Source organism: Falco cherrug, chromosome 3, assembly GCF_023634085.1.
Source record: "Falco cherrug isolate bFalChe1 chromosome 3, bFalChe1.pri, whole genome shotgun sequence".
NCBI lineage: Eukaryota > Metazoa > Chordata > Aves > Falconiformes > Falconidae > Falco > Falco cherrug.
The window spans coordinates 59,260,856-59,283,646 of NC_073699.1; the positions used below are offsets into that span (position 1 = coordinate 59,260,856).

Here is a 22,791-nt window from a genome sequence, read left to right on the forward strand (position 1 = left end):
AACTCATTCTTCATGTTGAACTCACCTGGCTTGTGTTCAGCCAAGGTATTTCCAGTGATGTGCTGCCAACTTTTTCCAAGGGCTTCCTCAAAAGTCTTTCTTCCTTAGCTGGTGATACATGGAGAAAAAACCCTGCAAGTATCTCCTTTTAGTGTATAGATTTACATCTGCAAAACATATGCTGTTGGTTGTAAAGCCACCAGCACCTCCACCTCCCTTTGTCTACCAAACCAGGCCTCCCTGACCCCCTGCTCCCTCTGTCCTGCTGCAACCAGCTTCAGCCAACTTCATCTCTTTGCCTGCTGGGACTTGTCACCATATCAGCTGTCCTGGCCCTGGGGGCTACCCCCAGGCTTCTGGAGGCTGCTCAGATGCAGACGGCCTCCTTCATTGCCTGACTGGTAAAATAATAGATGTGCTCTGGGTCTTTGAGAGTCTTACTTCTCACCAACTGTGTTCACGTCCCCCACTTGAGGCGGGGGAGAATGTCCCAGTCACCCTCTGAAGAGAGAGCGGCATCCCCTACCATCTCTTTGGACCCAAAGGAGGTGGTGGTGGGAACCTGGGCATCCAGGTCTGTCTGTGGGAGAGTTCCCACTCAGTCCTGCAACACTTTATTCCTTCACCCGGATATGATTGTGGGAGCAGTTGAAGTGGTGCAGGTCCCAGGCCAGAAGGGTGCTGGTGGTCTCAGGGAGGGCAGCACATGAAGCCTGACTGGGGAGTGTGCTCACAGCCAGCACCACCCTGAGCTTCCTCAAGTGTGGCAACTTGAATTTAAATAAGCAGCACACGCGGAGGTTTGGGAGGTGGCATCATTTTTGTTCCTATTTACACAGATAAGCAACAGGTATTTTCCATTGTGAGAAATTTCCTTTCCTTTCAAATGCAGCGATACAGAAGCTCAGGTTTCCTTGAGGACCGCAACAGGGTCGTTGGGGTGAGAAGGGAAGCCTGGACCAGCTGATGCCCACATTAGCCAGGCTCCTGCCTGGCAGAAGCCACTCATCGGTGGCGTGACCCTGCTGCTCTGTGATGCTTGTCGAGCTCAGGGGGAGTTTGATTTGGGATCCTCTGCTTCTGCGAAGATTTGCCTTTAATCATTACCTTACCCCAGCCCTCTTCTGCATTTGCTGGCCAGCCTGGGCTGCAGTGGGCTGCCCCGGCTGGGGTCCCCAGTGCCTGCGGCTCCTGGCAGGGCGCGGGTTGCTGCCCTGGTGGAGCTGGCGGCTCCCTCCACCTGGGGCTGATTATGCGCCGCTTCCTCCCCAGCTGCCGGGGGCCTGGATGGAGGGTGAGGAAATGGCCTGCGAGGTGCTTGTCAAGGCCGCAGCCCGGCCCGCCGTGCCTTGGCCCTTTCTGCCGCTGAAGGAAGGGCCGGCTGAGCCTCCCCCCGGCCTCCTGCCCTCGGAGCTCCCCGGCTGTAGGCAGCCTGGCAGACACACCGTGCGGGCTCTGAACCCCGGCCCGTCAGCACTGGCTGGGTACAGGATGGGAGCAACGGGCTTTGAGAAAGCCCTAATAAACCTTTCGATTATGAATAAGACAAAATAAATAATCCTTCCCCACGTGGTTTGCCTACATGTTCTTCCCTGGAATACATTGGAGTCTGATCTTTAAGAAATTATCTCTAAAAAGCCCACGCGTAGAAACTTAACTGTCCCGGCGACAGGAGTGTAATCTGCCTTTGATCCTGTGAATTGTTGAACCACAACTCTATCTGTTGCCCAAGGACTGCAGGAAATGTACACAGGCTTATGCAAATTTCTAGGAGAGGGAATGTTTTGCAGGGCTGGGGCAGGGAGCAGAGCAGGGGAAGATGGCTCTTGCTGCAACTCTCAGTTTCTGGATTGCAGCTGAATAGTTTGGCAGTTCTGATGCTCTCCTGTGTCACCCTGCTGCCAGTTCCCACGGCTTCTACCCCTCTCTGCTTGCCGCCCAGTTGTGCAAGCCTAGAGCGATGAGATTTTTCAGACCTCTTCTTGTGTACGCCTGTGGCATTTACAAGCAGAGTCTGCAAACTTGGTCCTTTGGCTGCATTTTTCTCCAAAGACCCACAGTAGCTGTAATGTTCCTGTTTCACCTCTAAATGTAACATTCGTGTTTTGCCTCCCCATGACTCTTGCCAACTGGGGGATATTTGCATGGGGGTGGGTGATTTTGACGGTAAGAGACAAAACAATTCCTTTGGGAACCTTGAGGGGAGCCAAGACTGCACCGGAGTCCAACCAAGGCAGGATGCAGAAACGACACAGTGGGGGCACAGCCCTCAGCTGGGAAGCTGTCAAGCAGGACTTCAATTTTGTGTAAAATGTGAATTTTCCTCTTTCCCAGACTTGTAAAAGAATGCTCAAACCCTTGTAAAGAGACAAGTTGGGTGTAGTGTGGGAGTACAACTATCACCACATTCGAAACAACTGTGCTTTACATCCTAACCCTGGCTCAGGGTAGCAGATTCTGCTAGAAAATAAAAATAAAGATCCCTTGATCCCTTCTCTGTTTTTTGATTTGGGGTTTTTGGTTTTTTTTTGTATGTAAGCCAACTGACGTGACACTGGACTTCAGTACTTCACCTGATTTATTTTAATTTGCATGTTGAAGAAAGCTGTCGGACTGTCAGAAGGGCAGGATGAGCCCTCCGTCACGCAGCCATCCTGGCGGCAATCCCCTGGCAGCCATGCCATGGTGCCGCTCCGTGCCAGGGCAGGCTGTGCTGCGTCCCGAGCACGGCCCGGAATTTTTCATGGTTCACATGTGCCGCACAGGTATGGGCTTGCGCACAGCAGAATGTGGGGCAGCGCCGCCTCAGCTGGGCACGAGTTCATTTTGCTGCGTCTGTTTGTTTTTTTCACCTCGGTGATAATTCTTACCCAATGTGCGATCTCTGCTCTGTGTACATTACTACTCCTCGTGATAATCAAAATCCGGCCCTGAACTTTTTCACTACAAAGGAAACAAGAACTTTGCCCCGCTGGCTGTTCACCAGGCGTCCAGTGATGCTGCAGCCTTTTCTCACGTGCAAAAAACCCCAAAGTCTGTGGAAATCAAGGTTATGTTGATGCCAGAATGCTTGCTGTTTTTTCACTGGTACGGGTGGTGATCAGGCACTTTGACAAGACATGAGATTTCTGGTGTCAGCCTTCTCTTAAATAAAGAGAATGCACCCAACCGGTCAGTGGAAACAAACCTATAAACACCAGGACTGCCAGTGGTGCATTGTATAGGGCTCAAAGTGCAACCTGTGATGGGCAAGCGCTGAAACATTAACCAGACCTTGGGACACTGTCTGTAGTTGCCGCTTGGTGCTCACGCCATCGCTCCCGGGAGTGGGGAACGAGGACTGCGCTATTATTAGTCTGTGCGGAGAAAGGGCGCAGCGGTGTTTGCACAGCATGGACGGAAGCGCTGGCAGCGGCCCCGAGGCGTTGTGTGTGCAGCAGTGGGGGCAGCAATAAAAAGGTATGAGCTTCCCCATGCGGGGAAGAGGGAGAGGCTAAGAGGTTAAATCTCAGTTTCCAGCTCTTGTTGAAATGCTCAGGCAAGCAATGCAGTGCTGGTGGTGTGAGCCCATCCTTCCACGTGCACCCCCATGTTTGCAGGTATAACCTGGCTGCGGGTGAAGCCCCTGACTCTAAGCCTCCCCCTGCCCCCAGATGAGGTAAGGCTTGTGCGAAGAAAAAATATAATTTATGAAATTGCCGGCTGTAATGGCAGGGGAAAATGGGAATACTAGAGTTTATTCTGGGCCCACACCTCAGGTGGTTTGGATCTGGGTGGTGTTTTGGTTTTTTTTTTTAACACTGGTGAGCTGTCCTGGAGATTGGGCGAGGAGATATGAGGAGCCAGAAACTGTTTCTGAGTGCGCGAGTGTTGTAATCACATTACTGCTCCCTGAGCTCAGCTGACACAGGAGACCGGTAAACACCTCCCATTGCCCAGGTAGATGACAGTACATAAATTTTCAGAGCACCCTGAGGAATAACAAGTTTTTTGCAAGTTTGGCTTTGAACTCTGAAGGAGTTATGCTTGCATGATGGACGGCAGTGGTGCCTAGCTGTACTCTGAGGAGGAATGCGGCTCCTGACTCCCTTGCAGAGGTTTTATCCTCATCTGGAGGAAGGGTATAGCCAAGCTGTGCGCCGGTGCTGACGCTCGCAGCTGTAGAAGCTGTCATTTCCTTTCCAAACACCAGCACCCTCAGCAAGGCGCTTGCAGCTGCCTTGCACGCTTGGCATCCGGCCAAAAACCATTTCTATAGCATCTGCTCATGCTATATACATGTGTAATGTTAACTTACCTGATTCGTGCTGTGGGTTTCTCCACAACCACTACCACATACCCATGTCTTATCAATGCGGTGGCTTTGGGAGCAGCCTTTTCCACTAAGGCTTAGAGTGAGTTTACCTGGCAGCGTGTCCCATTTCGGGAGCAGCAAAGCGATGCCTTGCCCTGTTCGTGTTGAATCATTGTTACCTGGCAAGAGTTTAGGAGCCATAAGATCATATTTTATTGTAGTATATTGCAGGTGCAGAAAAAGTATTGGATTTTGGGTTTATATCGAAAGACTAATTCTTGGTCAGGATGATAAAGTCTTTAGGTCTAGGACTTTGCCTTCACAGCTATTTGTAAAGTAATTGCTCTCCTAGTAGTGGCAAAAGAAAGGACATGCTCATTTATGGTGCTTTAAATCATACAATTCGTTTCCAAAGACAAACAACAAAATTGTAGCAGAGAGCTCTGGTGCAGGGCTCCTTCTTGGATTGTAAACACCGCAAGACAGAAACCATCAATATTTGCACTGTGTCCAGCCCAGCCCAGTGCAGCTTCTCTAGCTGGGGCTTTGGAGGTGTGCTAACAGGAATATTAAATCACACTGAATACCTTCTGACAATATTTACAATTTAACAGTAACCATGCATGTGTGTGCCTGATACTGTGGATTATAACCATGCAGCACTGGAACCAGAAAACCTGCCATGAGGCCAAGCATTGTGACACGGCCCCCTGCTCTTCCCCCTGCTTACCTTGTGTGCAGCCCAGTGGCTGGGACTCTTTCTGGTGCTGCCAATATTCATCAGAAGCAACTTCTTAGAAGAAGCAATGTGAGAGTAAGCATGTTACTGTGTGAGCTGTCACCAGATGTGCCCAGGACTGTGGACTGAAAAAGCAGGGGGGAAAAAAAGCATTAAAAATACCATTGCCATGTTGTCCTCTGGGCTTACACAAATGTGACACAGAGAAGAATTAGACTTTTGCAGTTTTATGTTTCCTTGACCTTTTGAGAGAGGAAGAAAAAAACGGATCCAACTTCTGCTCCTCGTTATAATGCTGAAAGTCCAGAGCAAATATAATACTCTGGCTCTTGAGATGTAAAAGCAGAGTTTCATGTTGTCTATTGAAAAATCAGAGAGAGCGAGCTGAGGTGTAACGATAATTGAACAAAAGCTGGATGAGTTGAAAGCTAAACCTCTGTCCCAGGTGAGTGTAATTATTGGTGTTTAACGAAATTCCTTCACCCTGTTCTGTTGGGATTTCTGACTTGGCATCAGTGTGAGGTAAAGCAGAAAACATATGTGGCTTCTACCATGCAATGTCCTCTTACCATATGGGTCAGGGATGTGCCACGAGGGAAGGTTCCCAGACAGCGTCACCTCAGCTGACAGACCATGGCAGTGGCAGCTATGGCTAATGCATGTGGCAGGGACAATGCAACAGCACCCACATTGCACTCACTTGACACTTGGGAAGGCCTTGAACCATTAGCATTAAACTCACATGTGCTATTTGTCATGAAAACATTTCCAGTTAAAAATCATTTTAGAGTATCACTATATTGGCTTATGCAACTGTTGACAAACAAAATCTGCTTGGATTACACTTTGATGATAAACTCTGCATGTTTCAGCGGGTTTTCTTTGTTTTGGCTTGGTTTCCTGATTTTTTTTCCTGCCTTCTACTAAGAAATTTTTTTAGCTCAGAGGGGGCAAATACAGAGGGTGGGCTGCTTCCTACCTGAAACCTCAGCATTGCCTAGGAGAAGCTGATCAACACAAATCATTGCAGTGAATGCAGTACTGCACACAAGTAGCTTTTTACCACTTCTGTATACAAGCACAAGGCTATTAAGCAAAGGACGAGAAACACGTGGAGTACACTGCAGTTTGCTAACGTATGGCTGGGTTCCCAGGTCCATGTACATTCTTGCAGACAGGCTGCTGTTGTCACGATGCTATTGCCAGGAAAGATGTAAACAAAAGGAAACCTCTAGTTGTCAGTTGAAGTATTAGGTTAGTAATACAAAAGAGTACTTCAAAGAGTCTTTCAGATTGATACACGCTATTTATGAAAGATGTTATTTATTATATGTACTCGTACAACTTTATTGATGTAAGCACTGGTTTTTACATTTTTTAAAATCACAGCAGTATTTTCTATGTGGTGAGTCAGGGCAGTGAGCAAGGTCATAGGATCCTCTTGCACAAGATCATGACTTAAAATTCAGGTGTTTTAGGCATAGCTCTCCTGAGTTCACTCGGAGATTGACAAACGGATATGTTTCCGTTGAAGATGCTGAAGTTTTGTGTTTGTGCTTCCACTAAATTTCACAGCTGTCAACTTGCCTGGGGTGCAGTCTCTCTCCCAACACTGCAAATCCAGCTGTTAACTCCACTAAAAACCCAGCACTGGTGTTTATGCTGGATTAAAACAGTTGCTAGCGAGATGAAAACAAGATTTACTCTTACAAACTCTTCTTTCTCACCATGACAGCTTACTTCACGGAAGTAACAGCCATGAACTGACCTGGATTACTTTTAGGTTGCGTTGCTTGTGTTATATCCATGCCATGTTCCCCTAGACTTGGCAATGTTTCAGCAGCATGTGACAAAGCCCTGCCCCGTGCAAGTCCTGGTGTTGCCCAGGGACTTGCATCTCCCCTGCCCTCAGCTGGGGGCCCAGGGGCTCCTTGAGAGCATGCTGCCCTGGCACATGTGACGCTTGCAAATAGCACAGTGGAAACCGTGGTTATGGTGGCACTGATGCACTGGAGAGGGATGTCAGATTATTTAGAAAGTATCTAATGAAAGATCGCTCCAAGATGGGAAGGAATTTCCCCCTTCAGCTGTCACTACAGTGTGACAGTAAATGCTTTGGTCACAGATGAACTTGCTGGTATCCAGGCTCTTCTGCCAAGTCCCTCTCCTTCCTCCTGCTTTCCTCCTTTCCTAGGGCCACTCATGGCACTCCCTATTTTGGCTCTTAGTACCATGGCCGGTGCTCCCAGTGCTTATTTCACCTTGGTACCACAGCATGGCAAAATGCTGTTGCAGTTTTTGTGCATCGTCTGTGAGCTGCCTGACTGGTACCAATTTTTTCCCTTTTGTTGTCAGTTATTGAGTGGAGAGATGAGGAACGACACGTGTTGAAGTGCAACAGTTATATCCATTTCCCCCATCTTAGGCCTAGCATAGCCATGATTTGCCAGAACTAGCTACAAATTAAAGAAGTTTCAGCATTTTTTCAGATGGTAGGAAAGTTTTCTTCCCAAGACTGGCAAGAAAACTGGAGCACAGTGAGAAAAACTGAAATTACCATTGCTTATTCCAAAAAAAAAAGAGAAAAAAGAACATGCTATAAGATGACAAATAACATAGCCCAGCTCATGCAATACATCAACGTCTCAGTTGTGGAGCATGCACAGCAAAAACAGGGATTATCACAGTTCTGGTTCAAGGACTGCAGCAATCCAGTGCTGAACACATGCTTTCGAAGTGGCTCTAGATGACTATTCTGAGCACCGATAGCCAGTACAATAGGAAAAAATAAGCCATACTATTTTAAGGACATGACTTTGATAATTCTCTGCTAAAAAGCCACGGATAAGTGGTAGGCTGGACATTCCCACTGGGGAAATAAGTTAGTTACATTGGAAGGAGTTACTTTTTGCTATTCAACATCTCGGCTCCCTAGTTACCATCTCTAAACTAAGATGTTTGCCTCAGCACACGGTTGTTCACACAAGTGACTTATCTTACCTTGGTGAGACATTTGATACCCATAAAACATCCGTCACACTCTGTCCTAGTGCTTTTCTTTAACTCCTTTCCCTGAACCTTTGACAGCTTCAAAACATGTGACAGAGCATTGTCTGTGTGGCTCAGGGGCTGTGCAGCGGCTGCCTTCTCCAGGGGCTCTGCAACACTCCAGTATTTCTCCTCTTTGAATATTGCTGGAAAAAATACCTGATTGCTTCCATTCTGTTTGACTAAAAATAAGGAAAAGCCCTGCACCCTGGCATGGAGGTTGTTCAGTGCAGAGTTAATATGATGAAGGCCTCTGCACCAGAAGTCACCTATAATAGGTGGTGGCAATGTCACAGCTCAGCTTGTTTTTTAATATATATCTCTTTTTTTTCTCCTCTCATATGTTCTTTTTTTTTTTTTTTTTTTTTTCCCTGGGTGGAACACAGCCAGGGAGGTGATGACTTACCTGCCACAACTCGGTAGATTGCAATCTGGAACTGGCAGAGTGTTAACACAATGCCCCAGCAGAGCTTTTCTGTCTCTAATTTCTATGATTATGTTGTTACTGGTTCAGTGAAGAGAACCATGAAAAACACAATTACCAGGAAGCCCTGTTCCTTTCCTCATCCCTTTGTCTCACTGCGGATTGGGTGTGTGACTCACAGAGCAATAGAGGACCTGCTGTATTCGCCCACGCTACTGAAAGGGGTTATGCCCGCTGGTGGGACCCAAGCGTGGGAAAGCCTGACCGCTGGCTGGAAGGGCTGGTCACGTCATGTTTTGCAGCTGGCATCCAAATGTATCCTGATGAACCAAGTGATAGCAGCTACCTTCTCTTGCCATAACAGCAGCCAAGCAGCAGCACAGGAGAGGGGCTGTAAAAACCTCACTGCCACATCCAAAAGCACAGGGAAGGGAAAATGGCTGTGAATGACCTTGCTGTGGCGGGACAGTGATTTTTTTTTAGATCACTGGCATAGCATCAGACTAAAGGGAAAGGGAGCACGTATGTTTCAGCTGTGGGTGCTGGTCCCAGGTTTGCTCAGTGCAAGCCCAGCTGTCTATCACAGTCTGGTGGGGCTGATCTGGCCCCATTATGTGGCACATAGTGGGAAGGGAGAACTTCACTTGTTGACTGCACTCCAAATCATGTCTAAACCTAAAACTCCAATGACAAATGCCAATGGCAGCAGAGCAGCCAATATTTTTATTATTAATTGCTGTCAAAAATGTCAGTTCAGTCAACACCAACTCTCAACAGATCTGACAGGTGAGATGCTCCAGTCTTACAGTCAAAATATATTATTTGCCTGTTGCGTGCTGCAAAAATAAATGTCTAGCAGGAGAGAACAGACTCTGGCAAACAAACAGACAAGCTATGCTTGTGGGGAAAGCTCATGACTTGATCTGGAAGGCAACATTGAGTATAAATAGGGATAAAATTTACCTTAAGCTTGCATGAAAGGCAGGGCTATGAGCCGTGGTTTGGACTTCTTCATTCTTCTTCTAGAGAACAGCTTGAAACATATTTGCTATTTTACGCTCTCTGATCTATTGTTGTTACAAAAAGATACCAGCCACCTCAGAAAGGTTTTTAAATAATAAAGCATATTTTTTTCCATCCCTGGTGCATCAGTTTATCAGACCAATGAGAGCAGATATTCCAGCACATGAAGAGAAATCCCTTCATCTCAGTGGTAATAAACTTTTAAGCAGAAGTTTCCCTGCCTGTGGATCCCTGGCACAAATCTTCCTGATCTTCCTGTGCTGAAGGTCTAAGCACAGGCAGACGATATGTGGTGCAGCACTGGCACGCCACTAATATAACTATTAGCCTCTATAGACTGAATCAGAACCTGTTTAAATGCTGGTATAGCCATGACCAACATCATCCGGGACATATTTCTATGGGATTTGGTGACTGTCTTTATTTCATGTACCGGGAAAAACCCCATCCGGAAGCAGGATTCCAGGGAAGGGAAAGTCAGCTATCTCTGCCAGGGATCTCTTTCACCTCCCATGTTTCAGCCATCACCAGAGATAAGCACAAGATGAAGGGAACCAGTGAGGGGAAAAAGAAACAGGCTGGGGGTTTCTTGCCGCTTCTTTTGAAGTCACCAGTGTAACTCCAGACATCTTCAGCGGGGTTTGGCTGGGCTCCGTGCAGAAGCGCCTTTGAAGATTTTGCTAAGGCTCAAGGCCTTGATCATGGCAACATTTACGCCTGTGAGTAACTCTGTGCAGATGAGCACTTCCAGGGTACTCAGTGGGACGCTTCGTATGAGGCTTTGCAGGATTGGTCTTAAGCAATGAGTGCTTAAGAGAAACATTCTGCTTGTCCTGCTTTTATCCTTGACCACATCAAATGAAAACTGCCTTGGCAGTTACGGGAGAATGAATTTGCATTGAAAACCCACAGCTTTACAAGCAGTGCATTAATTATTTTATTAATTTGCTCTTTTTACATTATGGGAAACATTCATCTATTTACATTTTCCTGTCCACACACAAACCCGATAGATAATCCTATGGAAACCCAAATCGTTAAGCCATAAAAGCACTCTCTGTCTAAAGGCTTTCAAATTTGTGTCTTTTGTTTCTAATCAAAAACATTTTTAAAATCACACTTGGGAATGCAGGTAGGCCAGTGATTTACATTCCAGTTACTTAAAATTTGACCATTTTCCTTAAAAAAAACCCCAAACCAAAAAACCCAATAAATTCACAAAGATACAGTTTAAATTAAAGTGATAGTGCACATCAAAGCATTAAGGGAACACCAATAAATAAACTGAAATATATTACAAATAAATTATTTCTATTTACCTTTTCAAATATTAAAAATCTTTAATCCATTTCTTCATCTTTCTTTACAAAAGGATTATGAGAATTTTATGGAAACATCTGCAAAAAATAGAATAAATACTTCTTTTTTTGGTTGTGTTTTTTCTTTAATTTTGAAGCAGGAGACAAAACCAACCTTTTCTAAAATTTCCCCCAAGAAAAAAAAAAAGTGATAGTTTCATCCTGAAGTAAAACAGAATATAGGCATTTTATACACTGGGCAGGTTAGACTAAAAACAAATAGTTACAAATTATACTAAAACAGATGATAGAGCAAATATACTAGCATTAGTGTTGGTAAATGAGTCAAGTGGTTAACTAGTGGCATTCTAGGGGCGGAATTATTCTATTTTATATTTTCTGGTCTTGGCTGTATCTTTAATATTTTGCTAAAAAACTAAGCAAACATTATAATACCTTCTCCAGCGCCAAATGATCTAACAGGCATTCAGCTAAGAATAAATTCATTTAAAATAGATATGAAAAATATTCTATGATATACAAATACAATAATTTGTAATGTACAAGACTAGATAGTCTTTTGCTTTTCTGCTTTTTTAAGGGGGAACTTGCTGGATATAAATTTCTGTAGCCACTTGTCAACCAAATCTTAACTCATCTTTCATAAAACGTTCACAAAACTAAGTAAGTCTGCGACACAGTTGTGAATGTGGACTCTCACCTGGATACTGCTTTGAATATTTCAGTACAAATGAGTTCCGAATAATTAATATTTCCTATGACTATATATGCTCAAAAGTGGCAGTTGGCACTAGTACATACTGCGAACACTGTGATGTTTCATTGCTGCTAAAAGTTAAACGCAGTGTTTCAAAACTAGCAAATACGCTGGTATTCAAATGCTTAGAGGGTCAAACCTTTCAAAGCTCCTGTAACACAAAGCACTCTAGGGTTACACTGGATTTCTGATTTCTCCAGTTAAAAGTCTTTATGTATTAAATTATTAGCCCTTATCTTGTAAACCACAGCAGTAAATATTTGTGCCCTGTTTATAAAGACATAGCTCAGATATCAATGGCTTTGAGAGGTAGCAAATTCTCTAGTGGTTTTAGTATGCTCTCATGAAAATACTTGGTGCCAGAACCTATTACCTCTCCTATTTTCTTGAATAAAATTAAATTAGCACCTGGCTATGATGTCTTAGGAAAAGAAGCTGTCTGGCATGATCTCGATGAATAGTTTTAGCAAGACCTTAATTTTTTGATGATGATTTTAAATGCTTTTTAAGTGCAAGCTGAAGAATTACACCCGTGCAGTGGGATTTTTCACGGGTTGGACCATCCATACAGGTTTAACAGCTATGGGCATAGAGAGCCAGCGTTGGTGTGCAGCAATGTCTGCACCCTGTGCTCCTCCATGGCAGGGTCGTCCCTGTGCCTGTTCCCATCAGGAGCAGAAAGTAGCCTGCCTTCCTCTCCCGTGTTCCCCTGCCCTGGCAGCCAGGTTGAAGAGTACGCAGGGACCAGTGGAAAGGTCCAGAAAGCATCACCACAGGGCTGCGCACACACTGGGGGCCCACAGAGTGCTCCTCTGCCCCGGACCAGCCCCAGCATCCAAACCAGCTTACACTAATTCTGCTTTCAACAGCACATGCCGGCTAGGCACGCGTGTGTGTGGGTGCACACACAGACACACACACATGCACGCACGCACGCAACTTGCTTCCAGCAACATGCCTGACACAGCTTTCCTAATGTTGGCACAAGAGATTCCGGTAGCAGTGTGGTCAGCATCGTTCCTCATCAGACGAGCTGGAGGACAAGCTCCTGCCTCAGCCAGGGGGTGGCTGGGGGGGACAGACACGCAGGGTCTGACCTCTCAGGCTCCTCTCCAGCTCTATTGTCTGCCATTTCCCCCCACTATTAGTAAGCTACTTGGGATGCATATTTTTCATGATTGCAAAACAATGGCAGAAGCCAGGGTAGGAAGGCTTGTTGTGAAAAAAATTAAGTTCATATTGATCCCATAACTTGTGAAAAATACTTTATTGTTCTTGTTCAAATGGGTATTCTGTACTATTAAGAAGAGGCTGAATTAGAAACTTACTCCTAGATACAGACTGTTTGGTGATAAACAGTCTGAACTGTAGCATACAACTGGCTGTGGATAGAGCACAGTAAGCCTGGCCTGGAAAAGCATCAGCAGCTCCATGTACAGCATTTTGCCTACAGGTGTCCGTGTGTGGCTACGTGGACGTATGAGATCAGATGGTCCCACCGAGATTAAGACATCAACAAAACCAAGCTTTTTTTTCTTTTTTCTTTTTTTTTTTTTAAACCAATATAATCCATACAATACAATACAAGAGGAATTGACAATACAGTACAATTTTAAAAATTCTTAACACTTGGACAAGAAAATCCTTCTTTTATATTATCTCTTCAACTGTCATAGCTTCTTATCTCCTTCCTTTTCACTCTTTTATTGCCTTTCAAAATAGATTATTTCCCTGGAAGATCGAATTTACAATCTTCTGCTGATTGAAATGTTTAAGTAGTGATTGATGAAATAAAAATGAGGCAGTTTGTGCAGCTGTGAGTGTGCAGGTATCTTTCACAGGATCTTTTATATCCCTTGCCATCTCACCTGTGGGATATACTTCCACTTTTTCACCTCCCAGAGCTGTGTTTTATTTCTCCCCCCCTCCCCACTCCCACCCCAGCCCCCTCCCCTTGTGTGACTCCTTAAATTCAGGTGAGAAGGTGTGATTCGGAGGTTTAGAATAAAGTGCGCCATCTGCTTTAAAAAAAAACAGTAATAAAAAGAAGGGAATCTGAGTCATAGCTCCTTTCATCTTTTGTGAGGAAGACGGCAGAGTCTGAAAGGATCACCCTGCATGACTGAAATTTCCAAAGTCCCCTACAGTTTGATATTGCTGTACACCGAGTAACAGACTAGCTTTAGGTTAACTAAAGATCATGAGTAAGTTAAACGGAGCATCTACTGTACAGGTGTGTGGGTGCGTGGAAGTCTGAGCGCTGCATTTATTTGTTTCAAACAGAAAAAAAAAATGGATCGTACTCGTTTACATGAGGCAAAGTGGTAGTAGCATCAGTACATGTGACAAAGCATCATGATGACATGGGCGAACCTTCAGAAAGGAAGGGTGATTAGAGGACATCTCTCGGAGGACCGACAACTACGCCACGGCAGTGAAGTTCACTGGGAGCATCGGGGCGGCTGCGTACAGAGAGAGGGGGCAGGGAGAGGAGGGGAGAGAAAGCGAGAGAGAGAGGAGGAGGAGGTACAAATACTCCATGGTGACCTTGAGCAGGAGCCTAGAGGGGCAGATTATACATGAGGCTTGTCTTGCCAGAGAGTGTCCTCCCGGTTGGATCCCTTCATAGCCTGGTCTGGGCTTCGGGGATGTATATCTCAATGCTTTCGGCGCTCTCGGTAGCTGAGTTCTGGCGGACCGATGCAGCGCGCTTGGCAGCCATCAGCCGTTTCCGGGCCTCTTGACGCTGCGAGCTTTCCAGAGAGCGTTCTCGTATGAGTGGCACCTGACCTTTCGATGGCTTCTTTGGCACTGGAGGAGGGACCCTTCTCTCCTGATCAAAGCAGAAGGTTAATGGCATTATACAGCTTCTCAGGGAAAGATGGGAAAAACTAGGATACGTCAGTAGTTAGAACACACATTTTACCTAAGGTTTGTTAGCTCTTATCTGCCTTTCTGTCTTCAGTGAACTGGCTTTTGTGCTCAAGGGTTCATAAACACAGAGCAAGGGCAAAGGGGAGGGGAGGGCCGGCCGCAGTGCTACTTCTCCGCAGGGACGGTGCGTTAAATGCCCGGCGCTGCCAGGGCTGAAGCCCCCACTGCTAACCGCTTAGTGCGGCTCCCTGGGGTGGGGGCGATCCAGGCGTCTCCTCCTGGTGTCAGGGACTAGAAAGGAGAGCATCTCGGACGCAGCCTCCTGCTGCCAGCGCAGTCGTGTGCAGCTGGGGAGCGAATGTCGCTCTTGGCAGAGGAACTTTTGAGACCTCCGACTCCTGGGCCACCCTCTTCTATACGTGTATAATGCTAGGCACTCGTGCAACACGGAGATACCGTGGCTTTGGCATTCCCAGATGCAGATGGGAACTAGCTGCCTGCAGCTGGTGCGTCAGAATAAATATTTTTTAAAACCACCATATATTTATGTATATATTTTGTAGTGGCTTAATGACTGCTCAAAAATCCCACACTTTCGGTCTCACTGTGCAAGCTCGTAAACTCTAGCCTCCTGTTAAATAGGAATGACAAGCTAAATCAGCTAGAAATAGAAAAAAACTGGTAGGGAAAACTTAAAACTCATTAAGAGAACATGCATTAATCATGACAGTGGCAGCTAGCTCCAGATACGCGATCAACAAGGAGGACTTTTATGTATATCCTGGTGCATGTACACACACACACACACACACACACACAAAACCAACAAAAAACCCCCTCAGAGAGGGATCTCTCCCGAAAAAGAAAAGTGTATTCAGGTCTGAATTTCAGGCGGCCACAAAGACTTTGTCAAGTTAATTAGATTGTCTTTTAAGTTACATCCCCTTCCAACTGTGAACACGGTCTCTGAGCGAAGGGATTTTATCACACTACAAAGGTCCCATTCTGCCCTTTCGTTTTCTTTCATGCTGCTCACAACAGCTTCCATGGCTCGAAATATAAAGGTGCTTAGTTACACTTATTCATACTTCGCTTTTTCTCTCCATCCAAGGATTAATCTATGCTGCTTACAAAGGGCCCAGTGGCAAAGGTCAAAGGCAACTGCAAATATCAATTCCACAGAAAGTTTTTTCTTCTTTTTTTTTTTTTTTTACCCTTTTTAAGAAAGGAGATCATCTGTTCCATCTAAAATCATAGACAAATACTGTTGAAACAGGAACACAGTCAGTGTAATTCTTTACAATCTTTACCTTCCTACTGTAGGTCCCTTTCTTCAGCACTACTTAAGTTCCTTTAACCCGTTATAGTCTTCTTTTTGTTGGAAACTCTTTGAAATGTTTTTCAGAAGCAAAGAAAAGGCACATTTTTTTGTAAAGAAAGCTGTCATTTCTTATTGATGCAATTGCAAACACTCGGCCTACCCGCTTTACTGTAAAAGCTAATGAAAGACCATATACCAGCATTTGTGTGCATGCATGTTTGACAGTTTTAACTTCCTTTTCTGACAGATACTGAAAAAAAAAAGAAGATAAGAAAATGACTTGCCTTCAGTACCTTGGGCTAGGAAAACACATTCCCATTCATTCCCCTACAAAACACACTAGGTGTGCACAAATGGTGTGAACATGGCACTCCTAAGTCAGGAATGAGTATTTAGTCTTGATCGGAGGAGGAGGGAGAGTGCTACCAGCACTGCCTTTGCAAGCTTCCTGCTGCAAGATTAATGGGGTTTGATATTATTATGGTTATTTGTCCAGAAGAAAACACCGCTTTGGTCATCAGCAGCCAGCTGACCGTAAGTTGGGGCAGCCCAGACTCCTGTCTGAGCCACTGTCCCTGTAAGTCACATTCCCCCTCCTTCTGGTTACCCTACCTGTTGGCTGTATTCATTGCTCTCAGACCAGCCACAGTGGAAATTCAGCCATCAAATTACATACCTATTGGAGCGCAACATTAGACCGTTGATTCCTCTAGGAATGGGTCTGTCTTTTAAGGATTTTCTGAAACATTTGTGTATTTTGGCTCACCCAAGTGCTGTTTGTCTTGATGCGGATAGTGAGGAGAAAAATAAGGCAATGGTGCCAAATGAGAATGGAAAGTGAAATGTGGCTCACACTTGGAGATGTGGTAGTTTTTCATGGTGACAGAAGAAGACTACATTTAAAAGAAAAGACCAAAGCTCCAGATGATTTTTATGCTACCTTGGGTAAACAACACTACCAGCAAAGTGAACCTGTTTATGAAATCACCCATTTAAAAAAACCCAAAATAAATAAAAAACAAACAAATGGACAAAAAAAAAAAAGTAGTTCTTTCATGTAACATTTTGGAAGGCATATTTTTGATATTGCTCTGTTTGTAATCTGGTTACCAAAGTCAGCAATTATTACAGTGCTTCCCTAGTTTTTTCAGTAACACAACCTAGAACTCTTGCTATATGCAATAATATGAACCGTAAATGTGATTTATTTAATTTAAAGAATCAATATATAAGGCAGTTCCTTCCAACGATTGATCGTCTAATATGATTAAATGTAAAGCTTAACAAGGTACCACATTCCCATTATCCGTTTCACAAAGACAGATTTGGTTTAAAAATATGCCTGAAACATATTACAGATAATATCCCAGATGATTATTATGTAAACATTGTTATTACAATGAAATTAATTTGATATAAGCTTCATTTCACATTTTTAACGTCAACGCTGTAACACAGAGGCCTATTTAATCTGTCCAGTATTTGTGCAGGGTTTTAAATGAAGCATACAAAATCTACAATGTTCTACCTTCTTGTCATGAGGATCCATCTGTTTCCAATTATTGGCCTTTAACTGATGAAGTTCATCAAATTTCATACTAATATTTTCTATGGACAACTGCAGCATATCCCAAAACCCTGCTAAATCCTGGGAGGTCGGCCGTGGATGTGCATTAGGATTCTGTGCAACAGAAGAAAAAAACATGTTGGCTTTAGTACCTCTTAATGTAAAGCATTTGTACAAATGGTTACAAATCTTGCTAACAAAGCAGTTTCAGCAGACCCAAGCAATCAGTGAGGTGCAGAGAGAAGCGGAGCACTACTTGCTGGCGGGTCTTTTTCTGCTGAGTATGGCTTGGTGTTGAGCTGCTGTGCCCCTGCAAGTCCCCACACACGGAAGGCAGCAGCTGCCCCACCCCGGACCACAGGGCAAAGGCACATGGCAGATCCCCTGTGGCAGGATCTGCCTGGGAATGTTTCAGGGCACAACTGGTGATATCCTAACTGCGCTGAAATTAATCACCAGCCTCCTCTTCACTTCCATGAGGAAGGATTCCCTGCCATGTTCACACTTGTAAAAGACTGATACATGTGCAAACGTACATTTGCTGCCTGTGCAAACAGTGATATGACAATGCGTGAATGCTTTTTCCATATTGTGAGAACCTAAGGTCTACAAAAATACACCATTTCAAGTAAAATTGCCTGTTACACACCTCAGGCAAATTTTTTCGTATTTTTTTGACAAGAATAACCTCTGCAGGGTGAAAAGCTCAGAAGAGAACATGCAGAAACACAGTAGTCCCATTTTTACAGATGGATTTTTGGGAAGAGTGAGACTGGGACCCAGGTGGGGAGCATTGCTTTGTGTGTGAAAACTCAGTCCAGTTCATTAGCTTGAGAGTATTTCTCAGAAGAGCACACCTGGACCATTAGCATCTCCAGTGCAGCATGAGCCAGACGCTGAGAGGTCCTGTGCTGTCTTCGGTCCCTTTAGTGCAAGCCAGCTCTGAACATTTTCTGCATGCAGTGGACATACATGAAATGGTCCCTGCTCCGCTGGCAAAGTTTGCATGAGGGAAAGCTTTCTGTATGGTGTGTCTCTATAAGTTGTTTTCCAACTGAAACTCTTCAAATAAAATGAGATGATGCATACACTCACTTCAAGTATGTTTTTCCATAAATGCTGAGGAGTACCTACACCAATCTGAGTCAGCAAGGTTTCATGGGTGCTGTGGCCTCATGAGATTACATTGATATATTGTTAATAATTCATAGATAAAAAATTATTAAAACCTTGCATGTTGTTTTACATGGCTCAAGTTTTAAGTTTTCTCCCTCACTAGAAGCAATAAACCCAGGAGTCAGTTGCTTGCCTTACAAAATTTCTAAGTATTTGTTGTTTTCACAGATCACTTGACAGATCATTTTGACAGGATGGTTATACCACCAAAGGAGCAGTTACTGAAAACAATATAGCATATATTTTTAGATTCCTAAGGAGACCAGAGATTACACATGAATTCCTGTTTTTTCAGTGCTCGACACTAGCAGGTTGCCCAGTTGCAGGCCTTTATTTACAAAGACGTGCAACAAGAATGCTGTTTCAATTTTTATGTTAAGAGTAGGAAGGCTTATTCAGGCAGAGCCAATTTCTGTTGCATTTGTCCACTGAGGCAGATTCTGGTTTGGGGCTTGATTTCCAGAGGTGCATTAACTGGAGTGGAAACTGATCACCCCACTCTGGTGAGTATCACAGGGTTTGATTTCCTTTCCCTGTTCTGTGTTGACAGAGCATAATGCTCTGAGCTTTTGGGACTTCTAGGAATTTATGCCAACATTGGCAATTAAATGTATTGTATCTACTCTGCAAAGATGAATTGTTAATTAAAAAGTCTGAACTTTTTTGTAAGTTAAGTGCTGGCATTTTTGAGAATACTGCTTTAGATATGTGATGTGAAATGTATTTTCATTTATTAACTGAAATCTTGTTCTGATTCTACTATTACTAACAGCATAAAAATAGCAAATAATAATACTAATCGTGGTAGCATAGACCAATTACATACAGTAATAATAATGATAACGTATTGGCTCTTTTCCTCTTTGCCCTTTTAGCACTTGAAAATTATTTTTCTCTCTTTCACTATTGAGGTTGTGTAACATGAAGCACAGACTTTCAGTGTCTTGATTGCCTGGTATTTCTGTCTTAATACCGGCAGCATTGGGATTACATGGGAAAGCCCCACTAATGAGACTTCTGGTCCACCCTGAAAGACCTTAAGGTCTTTTACCCAAACATCCCTGTGCCTGTGCAAACTGAACTCAGAGGTCAAGGGACAGATCCTTACTCCTCTGAAGTCAGTAGCAAAGCCTCAGCGGTATTTCACTCAAAGCGTTTTGCCTGTGGTTATTTTCAGGCTCTCAAGCTGTTGTGAAACTCATGCTGACTCTGCCAAGTTTCACAGAGTTACTCCTAAATTCATATCAAGGCCTCTACTGGAAAAACTACCATGTTAGTCAAAAAAGCCATCTAGTTTAGGTGTTATTATTCACAGGCTTAGTAAAAGGCACACCACAGTGTCTAGCAGAAAAGTTACATACCAGGTTTTCCTCGCAAAGTTCTCTGAACTGGTAAAATTTCTGGGCCATGAGAAGCTGGGCACTGCCCACTGCAGTTCGAATTTTTCCTAGAACTGAGAGAAAAACAAACGTAAGACACGATACTTTGTTGCGGGCAACCAAAAGCCTATAAAAGAGGGGAGAAAGGTGCACAGCAGTCAGCTCTGGCTTTCATAAAGCATGCTATCTTTCAGTCATGGATTAGAGAGAGGCTGATAAATCTAAGACCAGATCTACACTATGCAAAAATACTAATCTGTTGCTTCATCTTACCCTCATCCCCCAGTGAGACCAGTTGTAATGAGCAAAAAGCACTTCCATGGCAATATAAACATGGCTAATCAAAAGCCTTTACAACCTGTACAGAAAGCATACCAGAGGTGACACCTCTCATCATCACTGTGACCCAGGCTTAGGCTTTGACTACAAACCCAGCTCCGTGCACAAGGACATGCATCTTTCAAACCCTGAGATGCCTTCTACACTGTTTGGAAAACACCCTACCTACCAGCATTTCTGCCACCTCGCTTAGCAACTCAGCACCTTATTTTCAGGTTTAGCTGAGTGTTGCTTAAACAGAGCCTGGGAAAGGGAATGGTGATTTTAATCCACGCCAATGAATCTCATTTGGACCCTCTGGGTATTTTCCATGAGCACAATCTGAGATAGCTTCTGCCTTTGAATCCAGATACACAGGCATTCTTCAGGGAGCAATCACACCCTGGCCTTTCCTCCTTGCTGGTGACCTGGAGGGAGGTGTCAGTCCTAGCCCAGCTCCTGCGCTGTCTGGGGACTCCTTTGTACAGACAGCTGGGTGCTTATGGTCTTTTTGGACTGAGTGCTGTGAAGGACTGCAGTGAACCAGAAGACAGCCCGTAGTAAATGCCTCTGAACAAAACAGGCACTCGTACTGTTTTGGTTGCATTCAACCTCACTGAAACAGTGGGGTTTTACTGCTGCAAGGGGTAGTCGGGGATACACCACCCAAGACACAGGCTGGTGTATTCAGAGACCTGCATTTCCCTGGGGCTTTGCCGAATTCTGGTCCAGTGGGAGCATGTGCGTGCACATGTGTGTATGTGAATAAAGAAGCAAGCGCGCAGAAACAGAGCAGAAAGACAGACATGGCCTCAACTGGCAGTGGGACAGTCAACCCAGGAAAACGAGTGTGATTTTGGGGCCTGCTTATTGAAAAAAAATCGATGCTGTGAGCAACAAAGTGGCTACCGGGTTGTTTCAATACTCAGGAGACTTTCAATACTCAGGAAAAACAACAACAACAATGCTATATGCACTGTCTTTAAATAAATGGGTTGGCTTCACAGATGTATCTGGCTCCATCATTAATTTTTCCTCTCCGCTGAAGCAACTTATTATCCCCCAATTCTCTGGTTAAATATTGATTTAAAAACTAATCTAAATTAATTTTAAAATTACCACTTCATTAATGAAAAACATTAATATCAGCCACTGTGTCACAATTTTTGCTGCTATTTCTACTTATAGATATTTGTCCTAGCCATCAAATAAACAGTGACTCTTCCATGACAAATTTACTGTCTGGATACATGAGGCAGGTGAGGGAGGAACATGAAAAACAGAGACAGGAAGTGGCCTCCTCAAAATGAGTGAGTTGTTGGCAGAACCTAGAGGAGATACTAGCTGCCATCCTCTGTACCATCCCTGGGCACGGTCACTTTTTGTATAAAACCTAACACAAAGTTAGCAGAGCTGCACTGGGAAAATACTGGTAAGTAAGAAAAAACAGATAAATACATAAATAAATAAATGCAACTTTGCTATAATCCCTTCTGACAACATTTTTAAGGTCTCACAGTCCCGTGACTGGCTGCAGTGCATGTCAGCAGCTTGCGACCAGAATGCCATCATGCGGTGCTTGGTAAGAGAAAGGCCTCTCTAAGGGATTTACTTCTGTAGCCACCGCTAAGCTGACTGGCACAAACACTCATGATGAACTGAAACCAGACGCACAGTAGTATGAAATCTGTGCTCTGCTCCTTCAAGGCAAGTGGCTTTTCCTTCAGCAGCCTTAAAGCTCCCTCCTTAAGGCTGCTGAAGAAAAAGTGGGATGTGGAGTTAATTTATACTTCAGATGTACAAAGGGGGGGGGGGGGGGGGAAGAGGAGGGAAGAGAGGGTCTTTTCACATTTTTTTTCAGAAACTATAGGAGAGAGCTCTGTGAACACACACAGAGCCCAGACTTTCATTTTGTTCCCAGAACTCAGCTCAGGACTGCCAGGAAATAGCCGTGAGCTGGAAGATTCACTAAGCAGAATATTTTCAACATATTGCGCAGGGAGTTTTGCACACAACTCTCATTATTGTTAGCAAGGCTTGCGTGTCTAATTCTATGCGCACAGTGCTGAAAATGGACCCCTTGGTGTGTCTAGTCATTTATGCAACCCAATATGCAAACCACTCAACTGAAAGGACTTTTCAATAGTAGGAGGAGCTACTCCGGGAGCTTTCATGTGGTTCCCATTGTTATGAAAACTCTTCCCACTGAGTATATTTGGGAACAGCTGCCTCATCTGGAGCTTGGCTACTCTGATGCTTCCGAAGACTTGAGAAGGGGAGGAAAAACAGTTTCTCGACTTCTCGGGACAAAAAAAAAAAAAAAAAAAAGGAGGGCTCTTTGTGGAAAGCTGCACCATCTGAGTTGGAAATCACATCCCAAGTACGAAGAAATGTAAATACACCTTGTTGGTGATGGATGGAAATGTGCCCCTTTCTTTGAGGGAAGAAGAGCTTAATATTCAGAGACCTCAGCAGAGGGAAAAGGAAGTCCTTGTCCTTGGCTGCCTAGCGACTGGCTATTTGCCTAAAAACCATCATCCCAGCTGACGGTG

At 44.4% G+C, this 22,791-nt stretch overlaps 1 protein-coding gene across 2 annotated transcripts in view; it reads right to left on the minus strand.

Annotated features, from left to right (window-relative positions):
• Positions 1-13,161: 13,161 nt before the first annotated feature.
• DLGAP1 (DLG associated protein 1) overlaps positions 13,162-22,791 on the minus strand; it is a 429,900-nt gene continuing 420,270 nt past the window's right edge. For both annotated transcript variants that reach the window (XM_055705957.1, XM_027804193.2), the window contains 3 exons: positions 19,904-19,995; positions 17,328-17,480; positions 13,162-14,437 (listed from right to left, as the gene is read on the minus strand). In XM_055705957.1, coding sequence (XP_055561932.1) covers positions 14,228-14,437; positions 17,328-17,480; positions 19,904-19,995 — 455 coding nt within the window. In that variant the 3' untranslated portion in view covers positions 13,162-14,227. The remainder of the gene's footprint in view (positions 14,438-17,327; positions 17,481-19,903; positions 19,996-22,791) is intronic.